Here is a 12574-nt window from a genome sequence, read left to right as displayed (position 1 = left end):
AAATTACAAACTTTTAACTAGAGGTAGCCAGATGGCACAACTGAGTTTTAAACTTTAAAAACCAGATATTTTTCCATATGATGAATTCATTCTGAAGCAGCTTTCAGAAATTAAGTCTAAAGGCTTTCAGTGAGAATTCAAACTCCCATAATATGCATGATAAACAAGTTGGCTTTCACCAATAGTACTTGTCACTTTATTTACTTGTGGCTGAAGACTCCACCTCATTACTCTTAAAGATGGAAGCCTAACTACATTAAGCCCTCCTATCCTTTTGTGATTACTTGAATAAAACAAGTCCCCAACATTGCAGAGATCTTGACTAATCTGTATTAGGATTTACTCTGTTATTAAACTGGTTATGGCTATGGGACTCCAACTGTACCGATGTATAGCTAAAAAAAGTACTAAGGGAAAAAAGTCAAACACTTCACATAAAAACACATTCTCCACAAAAACCAAAAAAAAAATCCGTAAAAATATGTATTACAAGCCAAATCAAGCTAATAATGACCATGGACTGAACCAGCACCAGTGACAGACTCAATCTCTCTATATTCTGCAGCTGAAGAGTACTGGTTTTGAAGGTACCAGGCCAGCAATAATATTCATGCATTGCAATGGCACATTACCTTCTGAACTTTGAATGAAGGAATAGTAAGGATACACATTATCACCAATTCATTGGCATTTCTGCAGCATACTTCATGAAGTATGCAGGACCTATGTATTTTATAAGAAAATCTACAGGAGCAAAATGGAACAAGATGTTAGATACCATATGAACAGGTTTTTAGAAAATCTTGTCCCACTTTTAATTTAATATAAAAAATTTTAAGATTATCATCAAGCATTGACAAATTTGTATAGCTCCCCAGTCAAACAGGACTCACCAACAAATAAGTTGCTTTGAACAAACATGACATTGAAAGATCATGAGAGAAATGTAATGTTACTCTTATTTGTTTTTCTAGAAATTTAAAAGCTTAAAAAAAAAAAAAAAAGTTGAGTATGACACTGTTGCAGCGTCAATGTTCATGTAGGCCAGAAGTGGTTTAATACTAGTAGTTATTAACTAGTAGTTAATAATGACTGTTATTGTCAGTATAAACATGATGTGTTTTGGAAGGGGGGTGGGTAGACTCAGGAATTGTGCTATCATTCTTTTGTATTTTGAGCTACAAGAGTAGGAATTAAGTAAAACCATTTTAAAACTTAAAAATTATTTGTCTTAACATTGGTTCTCCTGTTTTCAACTCCTATTCCTCCACTGCTACAGTAGGTGTTTTAATCTCAATTCTCTACTTCCTAATTGCTTACGAAAACTGAAATTTTGCTGATTTTTTTTAATTGCTTCCCATCTATAATGCTTATTTTTGCTGAGGAGAATGCGTCTCTTCTGTCTGTGATTCTGTTCTTCCACTCAAGATCTTAAGAGAACTGCCCTAGTAATTTCGAAAACCTTCTGTGCATATATAAATCCAAAGAGTATCCATTTACTGGGAACACTGAAGAATTCATTTCCTATTGCAAATGATTTCAGATTAGTCTGGAAAAAAGTTACAACCACTGTGGCATACATGCAGATGTTTATGTCTCAAACACAGATATTCACTCCTATTCAAGCAAAGATCTACATTTTGAGGCATAGGATAACTTTTTGAAACTTACAAAAAATAGGTTTTGAAACTTAAACTACTATCAGGCTGCAGAAGTATGAAGGAACACACTGTACATGCTTTCTTCCAAGTTTAAATTGCAATAGCAATTGATATAAAATTGATTCCTAAATCCAAGTGATGTCATGCTGTTTTGTTATGTTCTTTATAAAATGAAGAACCCTTTGCATGACTATGCACATAGAAGCATTGCACAGAGATGCCTACATCAGCAGTAGTCAAGACAACATGTTCATGGCACACCAGATATACAGGTAATGTCATGCGGAGATGTTTGTTTGAACTTAAGTGCATGTTAGCACATCTTTGTACCCAAGCTTGAGGTAAAGCACCACACTGACACAGTTTAGGTTGCTTCTGGAGGTCACTGGGTCTGAAATCCTCAGAATTCTTTTCCATGAACTCTGTGCTGCAGCCATTTTTACTATGCACAAGAACTAGCTACAGGAAAATTCTTCTAAGCATAGTGCAAGCTAGATACAGTCTCTATAAGAGTAACCAGGAACAAGTCAACTGAAGTTTAAAGATGACTATTTCAAAATAAATAGGAGTTGTAATTCTTAATACTTACTTAGTAAGATGCCGACATAATACATCTTTACAAATTGGCTGTTCAGCCAGCGTCAGCCAAAACTCACAAGCCTCCAAAGCCACATTTTCATCTTGGTCCTGGGTCCTTTGAAGCATGTACTACACAATATAAAAATAAATTACTTGGATAAGATAGAAGTTCTAAGTGTCCAGAAGAAGGTACCAACATTGCAAAGTGTGTTCGCAAAACCAGACTATGCTACCATAGCAATTTTGTTTCTTTGGGGCAAGGGAAAGAAACAGACATAAGAGATTACTTAAGGCTATCGTGATAATAAGCTAAGAGACTTCTTTCTTAATGCTAGATGATTCAGATTCTAAATTTCTTCATTGCCTAAGTGAGAACATTATTACCAAGAAACTGCAGAGAACCAAGATAATAAACAGCAGTTTCCTGTGAATAGATTTTTTTTTTATTCCCCCTTTGCACTTTTGAATATAAAGGTACAACTATACCCTTAATAAGATGGAAATACTTTTTATTTCCAGTACCATAAAAAAGCTTCCCTTCCAAATCTTGATTACCTGACAGGATGTAATTAAGTAGATCCCATAACAGGAAAAGAAAAAAAAAGTCTCACATTTTTCTAGCATGAATGGTAATTCAGAGATTCAGTATCAAATCTTTAAGCTTGGTATTAAAATTTATTCTTCCTTCAACCAAAAATAATCAAATACCTGTATAAACAAAAAGCCTAAGTAGAATACTGCTACATCAGTTTCTTATACACAACTGCCTAAACAATTTAGGGAAGACTCTTGCAACTTCCAAAATAGTAATTTCTGTGTTCTTCCATGCCAGCCTTTATTTCTGAAACAGTTGGTTCTTCCACTCATTTTAGAAAACCTCATGGAAGTCCATGCAGCTACCTTTCCTCATACATGGATTTAGAGAAAAAGAAATCCCTCTTCAGTTGCTTCAGAATACCATTTTAGTCTCAAAATTAAATAGAATGGGGGGACCTTTATTATTCTTATGCATTTCAGGGATGCAAGACTTGCCATGAACGGCACCCCTTCCTACAGAATTGCACTAAATCGCAAGCTTTCCCTAAGGGTTCACTATTGTGATTAAGAACTCACAGTAACAGAAATACTGCTCTATTCTGAGTTGTCAACAGATCGGAGCTCGGAAAAGTTGAAAAATGTTCTATTCATTGCAAGCAAGGCTTCCTTAATGCACCTTAAGTTAACAGATTTGGCATTTTTCCCAGAAGGCTTGAAAATCCACTATTTTGTTGTGGATTTGTTATTTGTCAGGAAGACAAAAAAAGAATGACAAAAAGTAATCTGTTTGAAAATGCCCCTCACACTGTCATTTCCTCTTTAAGTATCTATTATAAGTATTATACTATATGCTCCATGAAGTCAGATAGCAGTAGATTGAAAGGGCTACTTACACTCAGTGGTCTAAGATAGCCATATATACAGTCCGGAAATCATAGCAAGAACAGTGACCCTAGTAACAGCAAAATGTGGGAAGGGTATTTGAAGGCTTTTTTTTTTTTTTTTTTTAATATTATTAGGCCAAATTTTAATAAGTACTTTTAATGATAAGCTATAAAGTTCTACTGACTTTAGGCAATGCAAATAGTTGCTTTGTCACAATAAATTACCAAATAGCATAGGAAGATTATTCAGTACAGTTTTGTGTACTCTAACATAAACAATATTGTGTTAGTCTTGTTAAGTCAAACCATCAAGAAAAGAATAGTGGGATACACAAAACATTAAGAAGAACACATTCTTTGAGCTGTAACAGACATGTCTTTATCTGAAGAAAGCAACAGGGTGCAAAAGTCAGGATTTCTACTGAGAAAGATCTTAGGAGTCATATGTTTGGATAATATGCTCTGTGAGCATACAAGTGCAATCTAATAATTGAAATGTTAGGTTGGTCTACTCCTGACATATCCTGTTACGAAGTTCTCAGACAAAAAAAAAGAAAAAACATCTGCTTCTGCTCACCTGGAAGTGCATGCTCAAAAAACCCAATGAAATCCAAACTCAGCCATTCCTGTATGCTCCAGGGACTTGGCAAGAAAGTTTAAACCTGTCTGCTTCAAAAGCATGACGCCCGCCAAGACCTTCTTAGAATTGCTACTGGATCATTAATATTCTTAACTACTTTAAAAGTGATTCTCCATAAGCAAAAAGGACATCACGCAGATGCAAGTTTCTCTCTTTAAGACTTTCTCCACTTAGAGCAGCCATCAGCAGCAGCATTCAGCTTGGAGGCATTAAAGCCTCAAAGGTGCAAAACCTGACTCATTTGAATGCTGAACAATAGTCAGTTCTGGTATATTACATTTGCATATACCAGGATGTATACAGAACTGGGGAAATCAGTAACAGTACACAGTAGTCCCAAAACTGAAGGAAAAAAAAAAAAAGTCTAAACTTTCTGTTACAGAACAGAAAATCACTACTACTGTCTTTTGTAGAGAGGAAGCCTAGTAATAGTTTTCCCAACAGCAAAATACCAGATACAATGAGAACACAATCTTGGATCTTTTTCTGGTTGGTGACATCATTTCTACCTACAAAGTCCAGAAGTTCCTTACTGATCTTAGGAGGGCGAAGAGCCAGAGAAGTTACCAATTCTTGACAACATCATCTCCAAAGCTTTATTCTATCTCAAAAAAACCCCTCTCAACCAACCAAACAAAAAAACCCCACCACCAAGTACCAACAGTCCTTGCCTGTCCTATGTTATATGGGAACATGTCTGCCAAGACTGGTGTCATGGAATTCCAGACAACATATAGGAAGATTAGACAGCATGCCAAAGCTGTCAAGAGTCACTTCAGTTTTATGCATCTCTAATGCCTGTGTACAGGAGCAAAAAAAACTTAACACCTTCTTTGTGTTGTCTGGACATAGTCCTTATGGAATTTGACACTGGGTTATGACCCACTTGTCCACATGAAATCTGCATGAGAAACATATGATCTTAGCTATATTTCCAGTCTGGCAAGTAGCACATGTAAACACTACCTAGAAACTGCCAGTATTTCCCAGAAATGTGGAAATTACTCACAGCTCAAACAGCTGAGCAGACAAAAAAACAGAGCTGATTGGTCCTCTGGTAGACAAGTCTGCACTAATTTAGAATGGTAAAGGAACTATCAAATGACATTAACCTCTACAACTGAATGCAATGAGAGACAACATCATTAGTAGCTCAAAGAGCATCTCAGGTATATAAAATAACAAGCCTTATCCTTGTTATAGTCAACATATCTGAAAAAAGTGACAGCTTCAATGTGTAAATTGTAGCAGTATCAGCACTAGCACTAGATTTTTAACATGATCTTCTCACTTGGGGTCAAGCAATGCCTGGCTGCTCCATAGTATAGCTGATCCTGGCCATTTCAGGATCAATTAACTTAATGAAGAATAAACAACTGCCATATGCATTGCCTGTCAAACACAATGTCAAGTTGGCAACTAGCTAAGAAGAAAGTTTTGCAATCTCAGTCTTGAAGGAAAATGAAGAGCAGGCAAATGCAAGAGTAACATACCTGTTCTGATGAACGCTTTTTATTTGTTATTATTTCTGCAACCCCAAACAGGTTTTTCAGCATGCAGTCTGGGAAATGAGACTCACCTCAACTATACTAATCATATGAGGGAGGAGGCGATCCATTCGAACTTCCAGCAACATTACCAAAGCACGGCAAACATTTTTGCGTACTTCAGGCTCCTCATCACCAGCCAGTGCAAAAAGATTCTGTTGGAAAGTAGTACCAGTTGAAAAGCCTCAGTTCATCTAGTTCAACTTGTATTTAAATTGACATTACTGGCAAACTAAAGTATGCAAATATGTACTTCTGTACTCTCCCACCCCACACCTCAGAATACCGTTTTATTTCTTAAAGACATACAATTTAGCAAATGAACTCTTCAGACTTTCCATGTATACTGTACACATAACTGAAACACTGCTTAATATTAGTACTGGCACAAGAAAAGCATTTCCTGGATTTTTTTTTTCCTCCTAAACATAAATGAAGTTCTGAAGCAAGAAAACTCCATCAGTACATAATAGCAGCAAATCAAATACTCTAGATAACCCAAAATACCACCCTTCTAATCCATGTTCAGTAGCAGTATTCAGAGAGACCCAGACGGACTCAGTGACATGATGATCCTTATACTGCACTTTCCATCACAGGTAAGTGACAGACTGCTGCCATTACTTTTACACCCTTATGCAACCAGAGTTTCCTCTACTTACAAAGAGGAAGCATCTTTCAAAATACTATTTTTTGGGCTTGGAGACTGCTTAGACTAATCAACTCTGAGCACAAGCATACAGAGTGAACTTCAATCCATGGGGACTGAAGCTATGAACAGGCAACCAGAAATGGGGAGTTTGGGGGTAGAGGTGGTTGTAAAACATAATACAAAACTCTTGATAAATCAGATATGTAATTTGACTTAAACTCCCAGCCAAGAATGCACACCCACCTCAATAAAAGAATCTATGTGCAACATAAGAGCTTGAGTTCTGCTGATGATAAATTGATTGACACAGGCAACAGCATGAGACCTACAAACGGAACAGTTAAAACATACACTTTTCATGAGTTAAAAACATCTTCTAAACTGTACATAGGCATCAAAAACATTAGGAAGCAAATTACATTGTCCAAACATCTTCTACAGGCAAGAGGGAACAAATATGCACATCTATAGTATTACTAAGCAAAATTACTAAACCACTTTTTAAGTACCACCTTATACTCTGATATATCTAATAAATATTTAAAAATAAAGTATCCAGTAAATAAAAAACAGAGCAGGATGACTACACCTGCCATATTTGTTCCGAACAGTATGTAAGGATGTTCTTTTTGAGTGTATTATGATTATTGATCTTCTCAGATATTAACAATTCCATAGTATAAGTCAACATGGTGAAATTTTAGCATGCCCTTCTTTGTTGTTAAGTATCCAATGGCTTTGCTATATTTTTACTATTTAGTGAGACCGATATGTGTCAACAATATAGCTGTAGCTTAGAACAAACACACACTTGTAGTAGGATACATACTAAAACACTTGTGGTAGAAACATACTAAAACATGAAGCACTGATTCTCCTATTTCATTTCATGCAAAGCCATTACTTACAGGTCTCTTCCATTCTCAGAATTACAAAAATCAAATTCCGTAAGGAAAGGCACAAGGCAAAACTACCTGTAAAAGCCTTTGAAGATCCATTAAAGTACTTTTACTAATGTAACTCCAAACTTCTATTCTGTTCAGACATTTCTTGGAAGACTGTCTCATAAAACATTGTTCAGAAGTTGTCTCCTGATAGATTTAAATATAAAGTATTTTACTGACACTACTAATAGTTTTCATACTTCAGCACTATGTACTGAAACCAGGCTGCAGGTCAGCAGGTGGCCTGCTTTAAACTTGAAACTGGTTTAACAGACTTAAAGCCACAAACATCGCAGCATAGGAAAAAAGTGAAAGACTGTATAATGTGGTAAGGAAAAAAGCATGTTTTCTCCATCTCTCCCAGCTCCAGAGAATTATTAAGTTCATCTTTCCACAAGAGCAAGTTCATGCTTTGTTACATATTTTTCTTAGCGTGCATCTATTCTAGGTGAGTTTCTAAATCTTATTTGAATCCTATCATGATATATCCCAATTTATGCTCTTCCTCTTAGTCTTCACCATCTACTACTGTTGGCAATAAAGAATTGCCACTTTGAAGTTGTAGAATGTTTCAATGTAATTTTCAAACAGGAGTTAAAAAACACATTTCACACAGTCACAGAGAATCACAGAATGGTTGAGCTTGGAAGGCACCTCTGGAGGTCACCTGGTTCAACCCCTCTGCTCAAGCAGGACCACCTGCAGCCAGTTGCCCAGGACCATGTCCAGACAGCTTTCGAAGGTCTCCAAGGATGGAGATTCCATCACCTCTGCGGGCAACCTGTGCCACGCTTGGTCATTCCCACAGTAAAAAAGTGTTTCCTGATGTTCAGAGGGAACCTTCTGTTTCGGTTTGTGCCCACTGCCTCTGGTTCTGTCACTGGGCACCACTGGAAAGAGCCTGGCCATGTCTTTTTTGCTCCCTCCCCTCAAATATTTACATACATTGATGAGCTCCCCCAGTCCCAGCTCTCCCAGCCCTTTCCTCATAGCAGAGATGCTCCAGTCCCTTCATCATCTTCATGGCCCTTTGCTGGACTTTCTCCAGTATGTCCATGTCTCTCTTGCAATGGACAGCCCAGAACTGGACACAGTACTCCAGGTGTGGCCTCACCTGGAAGATGAGGGGAAGGATCACCTCCCTTAACCGGCTGGCAACACTGCAGCCCAGGATACCATTAGCCTTCTTTGTGGTAGGGACACACTGTTGGCTCATTTCAGGGTAAAAGCTACAGGTCTTTGTAAAGAATATTAGCAATAACAATTTAATTCTGGAATTTTTCTTCTAACCTATAGTTCTGTTACTTTGGAGAGATTAATACAGTTTTACAGTGAAAAGGTGATGAACTCATTTAATTTGACTCAGCTGAAAGACAAAAGAGGTTTCTAAGTTTTGGTGCAGTTAAAGTAGAAAAATTTTTCTGCAAGAACTCAGAAACTATTGTCAGCAAAAGAATTTTGACTCTCCCATTGCTGAAGTCATTACAAAATGAATGCAAAATTGTTCTTTCTAGTCAGAATATTAAGTTCTAACCACAGCATTGAATTTTTCATAATATGCAAAAACTTAAAAGAAACAGGTTGATTTTCAAAATCATAGGCTGATTGTACATTTGGCAGATGTATAAAGAGGTGAGACTGTTGTATTAACTAAGCAGATAAACATGGAAATTACTCATGCATGGAGTCCCTGTGGATCTCTGCAGGATCATTTAAAAAAATAAGCATGTTTTAAACAGATCTACAAAATAGCAACCTTGCTGTTCATGTAAATAAAATTTTAACAGGTAACTGTAGTACAACACCTAAACCTACCTTATTTTTGGACTGCTGTGCTTGAAGAACTGCAAGAACTTAGGTATCATGATATTGAGTGGTCGGTCCAATACATCACTATCTAAAATTTCAGCAGAATCTTCACATATCTTCTGAAGAGCGCCAAAAGCACCCTGTTTTTTAAAAAAAAAAAAAAACAACTCTTCTTTTATATTCTGAAGAAAGCAAAAATTTCAGGTTTTGTACAGAACAGGTAATTTCAGCACAACACAGTAAATGTAGCTAGTTAACACAGTAAATGCAGCTAACTAAATACGCAGTTAAATTGAAACATCCTTAAAGGCTTTTTATTTAAGCACTTTATACCGGCATCTGTAAGCTCTCAAGCTGGGTGAGTCAGTAATGGATAAGTGGCAATTTTAATTTTAGCATTCAATGCTCATCTATTCAACCATATTTTTAAAAATGCTTAAAAGCTAGTTCTTATTTGAGAAATAAATGTCCAGGTGCAGAACTATCCAATTTAATTACATACATAATTATATTTCCTTTCATGGTTTGTTATGGGCAAAACAGAACTCTGGATATGACGGTCAATTTGAGTTTCATTTTCAAGTGTTTTCTTCTTTTTCTTGAGAAAGCACCACTAAACCACTACATAACAGCATGGCATCTTGGACCATTATCTTACCTCTATATTATTTTATACAAAATGCTTCACACACTTCATGGAGACAGTATCAAATAAGTAAAATTGTGTGATCACAGATTTTTATTTTTTTAAATCAGACAAGGCTGTTTTTCTCCTCATAGTTTAAAACAGTTAAGTTGGTATTTATTTATTGTCTTTCATACACACTGAATAAAACAGTTCATTTCACCCTGATATAGCAATGACAGCTCGCTTTTCCAGATTAAGTTACAAGAAGAATGAACACTACATTTAAGTAAGAGAACATTCAGGGTCAATTTGATGATGCTGATGATGCCTAAAATATTAGGCATCACAGAGTGGTAACTTCAGGACACTTCTCAGCTGAGATGCTACAGCTACCCATCTGCAGTCTTATTCTGCTTTTATGCAATGAAAACAAATTTGTTTGAATGAACAGTAAGAACATGGAATGCAGGTAAAAGAAAAAATACTAAATTTGAGCCAACGTTCTCTGAGGAGAATACATGTGCACACACACACAAAATACTACAGATATACATACTGTCTATGAAGAGAGATAAAAACAATCAAATTCAGATTATAATCTTCTATTTCTGGTAAGTCTCCTTACCTCACAGGTATTGTAATCTTCAGAATCCAACAGGCTGCAAAGCTTTGGTAAGAGTTCAGGCCAATTCTGTAATTCCCCTTTTGAGGCAATGGTTGTTATCAGAATGCCTAAAGGAATCAGAGGGATGAAGGAAATGAGATCTCACATACCTTCACATGTTTCATACTAATTTTTCTCATATTCCTCCTCTCAAAGATCTAAGGAGTTCAGAAATTTCTTGTTTTGTTAAGAACTGGCAAGTATAAAAAGAGGAAGTACATTTAATTACAAATGGTATTTGAAGGGCTTTGAAATGCAAAGGTGGGTTGTTCCTTCCTGCTACCATGAAGGGCTCAGACGTGAGAAATCAAGCACAAAGTAATTCCAGTTAAGGAAACCATGCCAAAACACTGCAGGGCAGCTTTGGCTCTAAATTTACTAAACACTGGACAAATCTTGACCTCCAGTAAATACAGAGTATCCACCTCAAGTCACCTCTTCTTTATTATGATACAAAAGCATGAATGTGGGAATCTGTCAGTCAATAAACTTACAACCCAGTGGTAAGTTATGTGTTCACAACTTTACTGTGTGTACACAAAACATTAAGGACACATTCTAAGACCGAGATAGCTACTAAGAGCTTACACACTATGGCAGGTCATCCAGTGATCAGCTGTAGGGTTTGGCTGATTGAGATCCAGCAAACAGACAGGTCAGCCCAAAGAGTCACTAATTCTGTTTCCAGCACATACAGAAATCCCAGGAAAGACTAATTAGGTGACAGGAACAGGGAAGACTGCTTATAAACTAGGATTGACTTTGTACAAGTCCATTTTGCCTCAAGACAAAATGAAACAGGTAGCATAATCCGTTATGCTACTTACAGTTACTTCTAATGAGTATGAACACAGAAGAACTTGATACTACTACAACTAGTAATCTCCCAAGTGAGAAGTGATGAAAAAAGCTTTCCTAAGCTTTTTCATTCAGCTAATCACAATATATCATTTTTCTTTGAATAAAATGTTAAAATTCTTGTTAAATACACAAGAATACAGGACATTACAGAGTAAAGGACATTCCAGACAAGACACACAGCAGCTAAAAGATATTTTGCATCACGTTTCCTTTGATGCAATAGGCTGGAGAACCCACAAAGACAATGGCCAGAAATGAAGACAGAGGTAAAACACAATTTTACAGCTCCAGAAGTAGTTTGTATCCAGTTCTCTTCATAACCGCAACTGAATAGAAAAGATTCCCAAAAGCCTACGGAGATCTATGGAGTCTTAAAGACTGCATTTCTCCTGAATATTATCGTCCTGCAAAGAATATCAGATGCATTAATAGAAAATACTTATTTTACTGTTGCTAGATCTTAATGATCCACTTTTTTTTTAATTAAACTGAACTTTACAAAAAGAACAAAATAAATGAATTTTCTTGCCTCCTAGTCAAAATTATTAAATTGCAAAATTGTCTCCCTAACTTATATCTGGCACAGGTTTGTTTGTAGACTTAACGCAGGTTCAGGAACAAACACAAGAATGAAATTCCTGGAACTCCGCTGGACTAACACGTGACAGAAGTCATATGAGAAGTCTCAAAAGGGTAGGTAGTTTTGGAAAAAAGTTAGTTGAAGATCTTTTCAGGGTCCTGGAAGTGGTTTCAGAGGATGACAAATGGTCTGGCTATACTTGTAATATGTGCACGCTTTCACAGCTGAAGGAAAGACTATTTGAAAACTACAGTAAGTGTTCTTCCAAAAGGCTTATCCCAGACAGCAACAGGATAACCTAGGAGGAAATACTTCCAGATACATAGGCAAGAAGTGACCTGAGGCTGCTGCCCCTTGCAACAGAGACGTATGCAGTTCAGACCATACATGTCATTATGAACTTTCTATACTGTCTGCGGAGAAGCCATTTAATGCTGTGCTAGTGTTTTTGAAATGAGACACACACACTTCGGTGGGGACAAAAAAAAAAAAAAAAAAAAAAGAATAATATCAGACTATCAAGAACTTAGAGAGGCAACTACTATAGCATTTGAAGCTTTGCAGAAGGCTTTAAGAACAATGAGGAAA

General features: G+C 36.5%; 1 protein-coding gene across 1 annotated transcript in view; it reads right to left on the bottom strand.

Moving 5' to 3' along the window:
• TNPO1 (transportin 1) overlaps positions 1-12574 on the bottom strand; it is a 57358-nt gene that overhangs the window by 22084 nt on the left and 22700 nt on the right. The window contains exons 5-9 of the mRNA XM_050912466.1: positions 10507-10613; positions 9260-9393; positions 6744-6825; positions 5881-6003; positions 2251-2369 (exon numbers count right to left, since the gene is read on the bottom strand). Coding sequence (XP_050768423.1) covers positions 2251-2369; positions 5881-6003; positions 6744-6825; positions 9260-9393; positions 10507-10613 — 565 coding nt within the window. The remainder of the gene's footprint in view (positions 1-2250; positions 2370-5880; positions 6004-6743; positions 6826-9259; positions 9394-10506; positions 10614-12574) is intronic.

The sequence above is a fragment of the Gymnogyps californianus genome, chromosome Z (assembly GCF_018139145.2).
Source record: "Gymnogyps californianus isolate 813 chromosome Z, ASM1813914v2, whole genome shotgun sequence".
Lineage (NCBI taxonomy): Eukaryota > Metazoa > Chordata > Aves > Accipitriformes > Cathartidae > Gymnogyps > Gymnogyps californianus.
The sequence above is the reverse complement of the archived record's forward strand: the minus strand, read 5'-3'. Positions and strand labels throughout refer to the sequence as shown.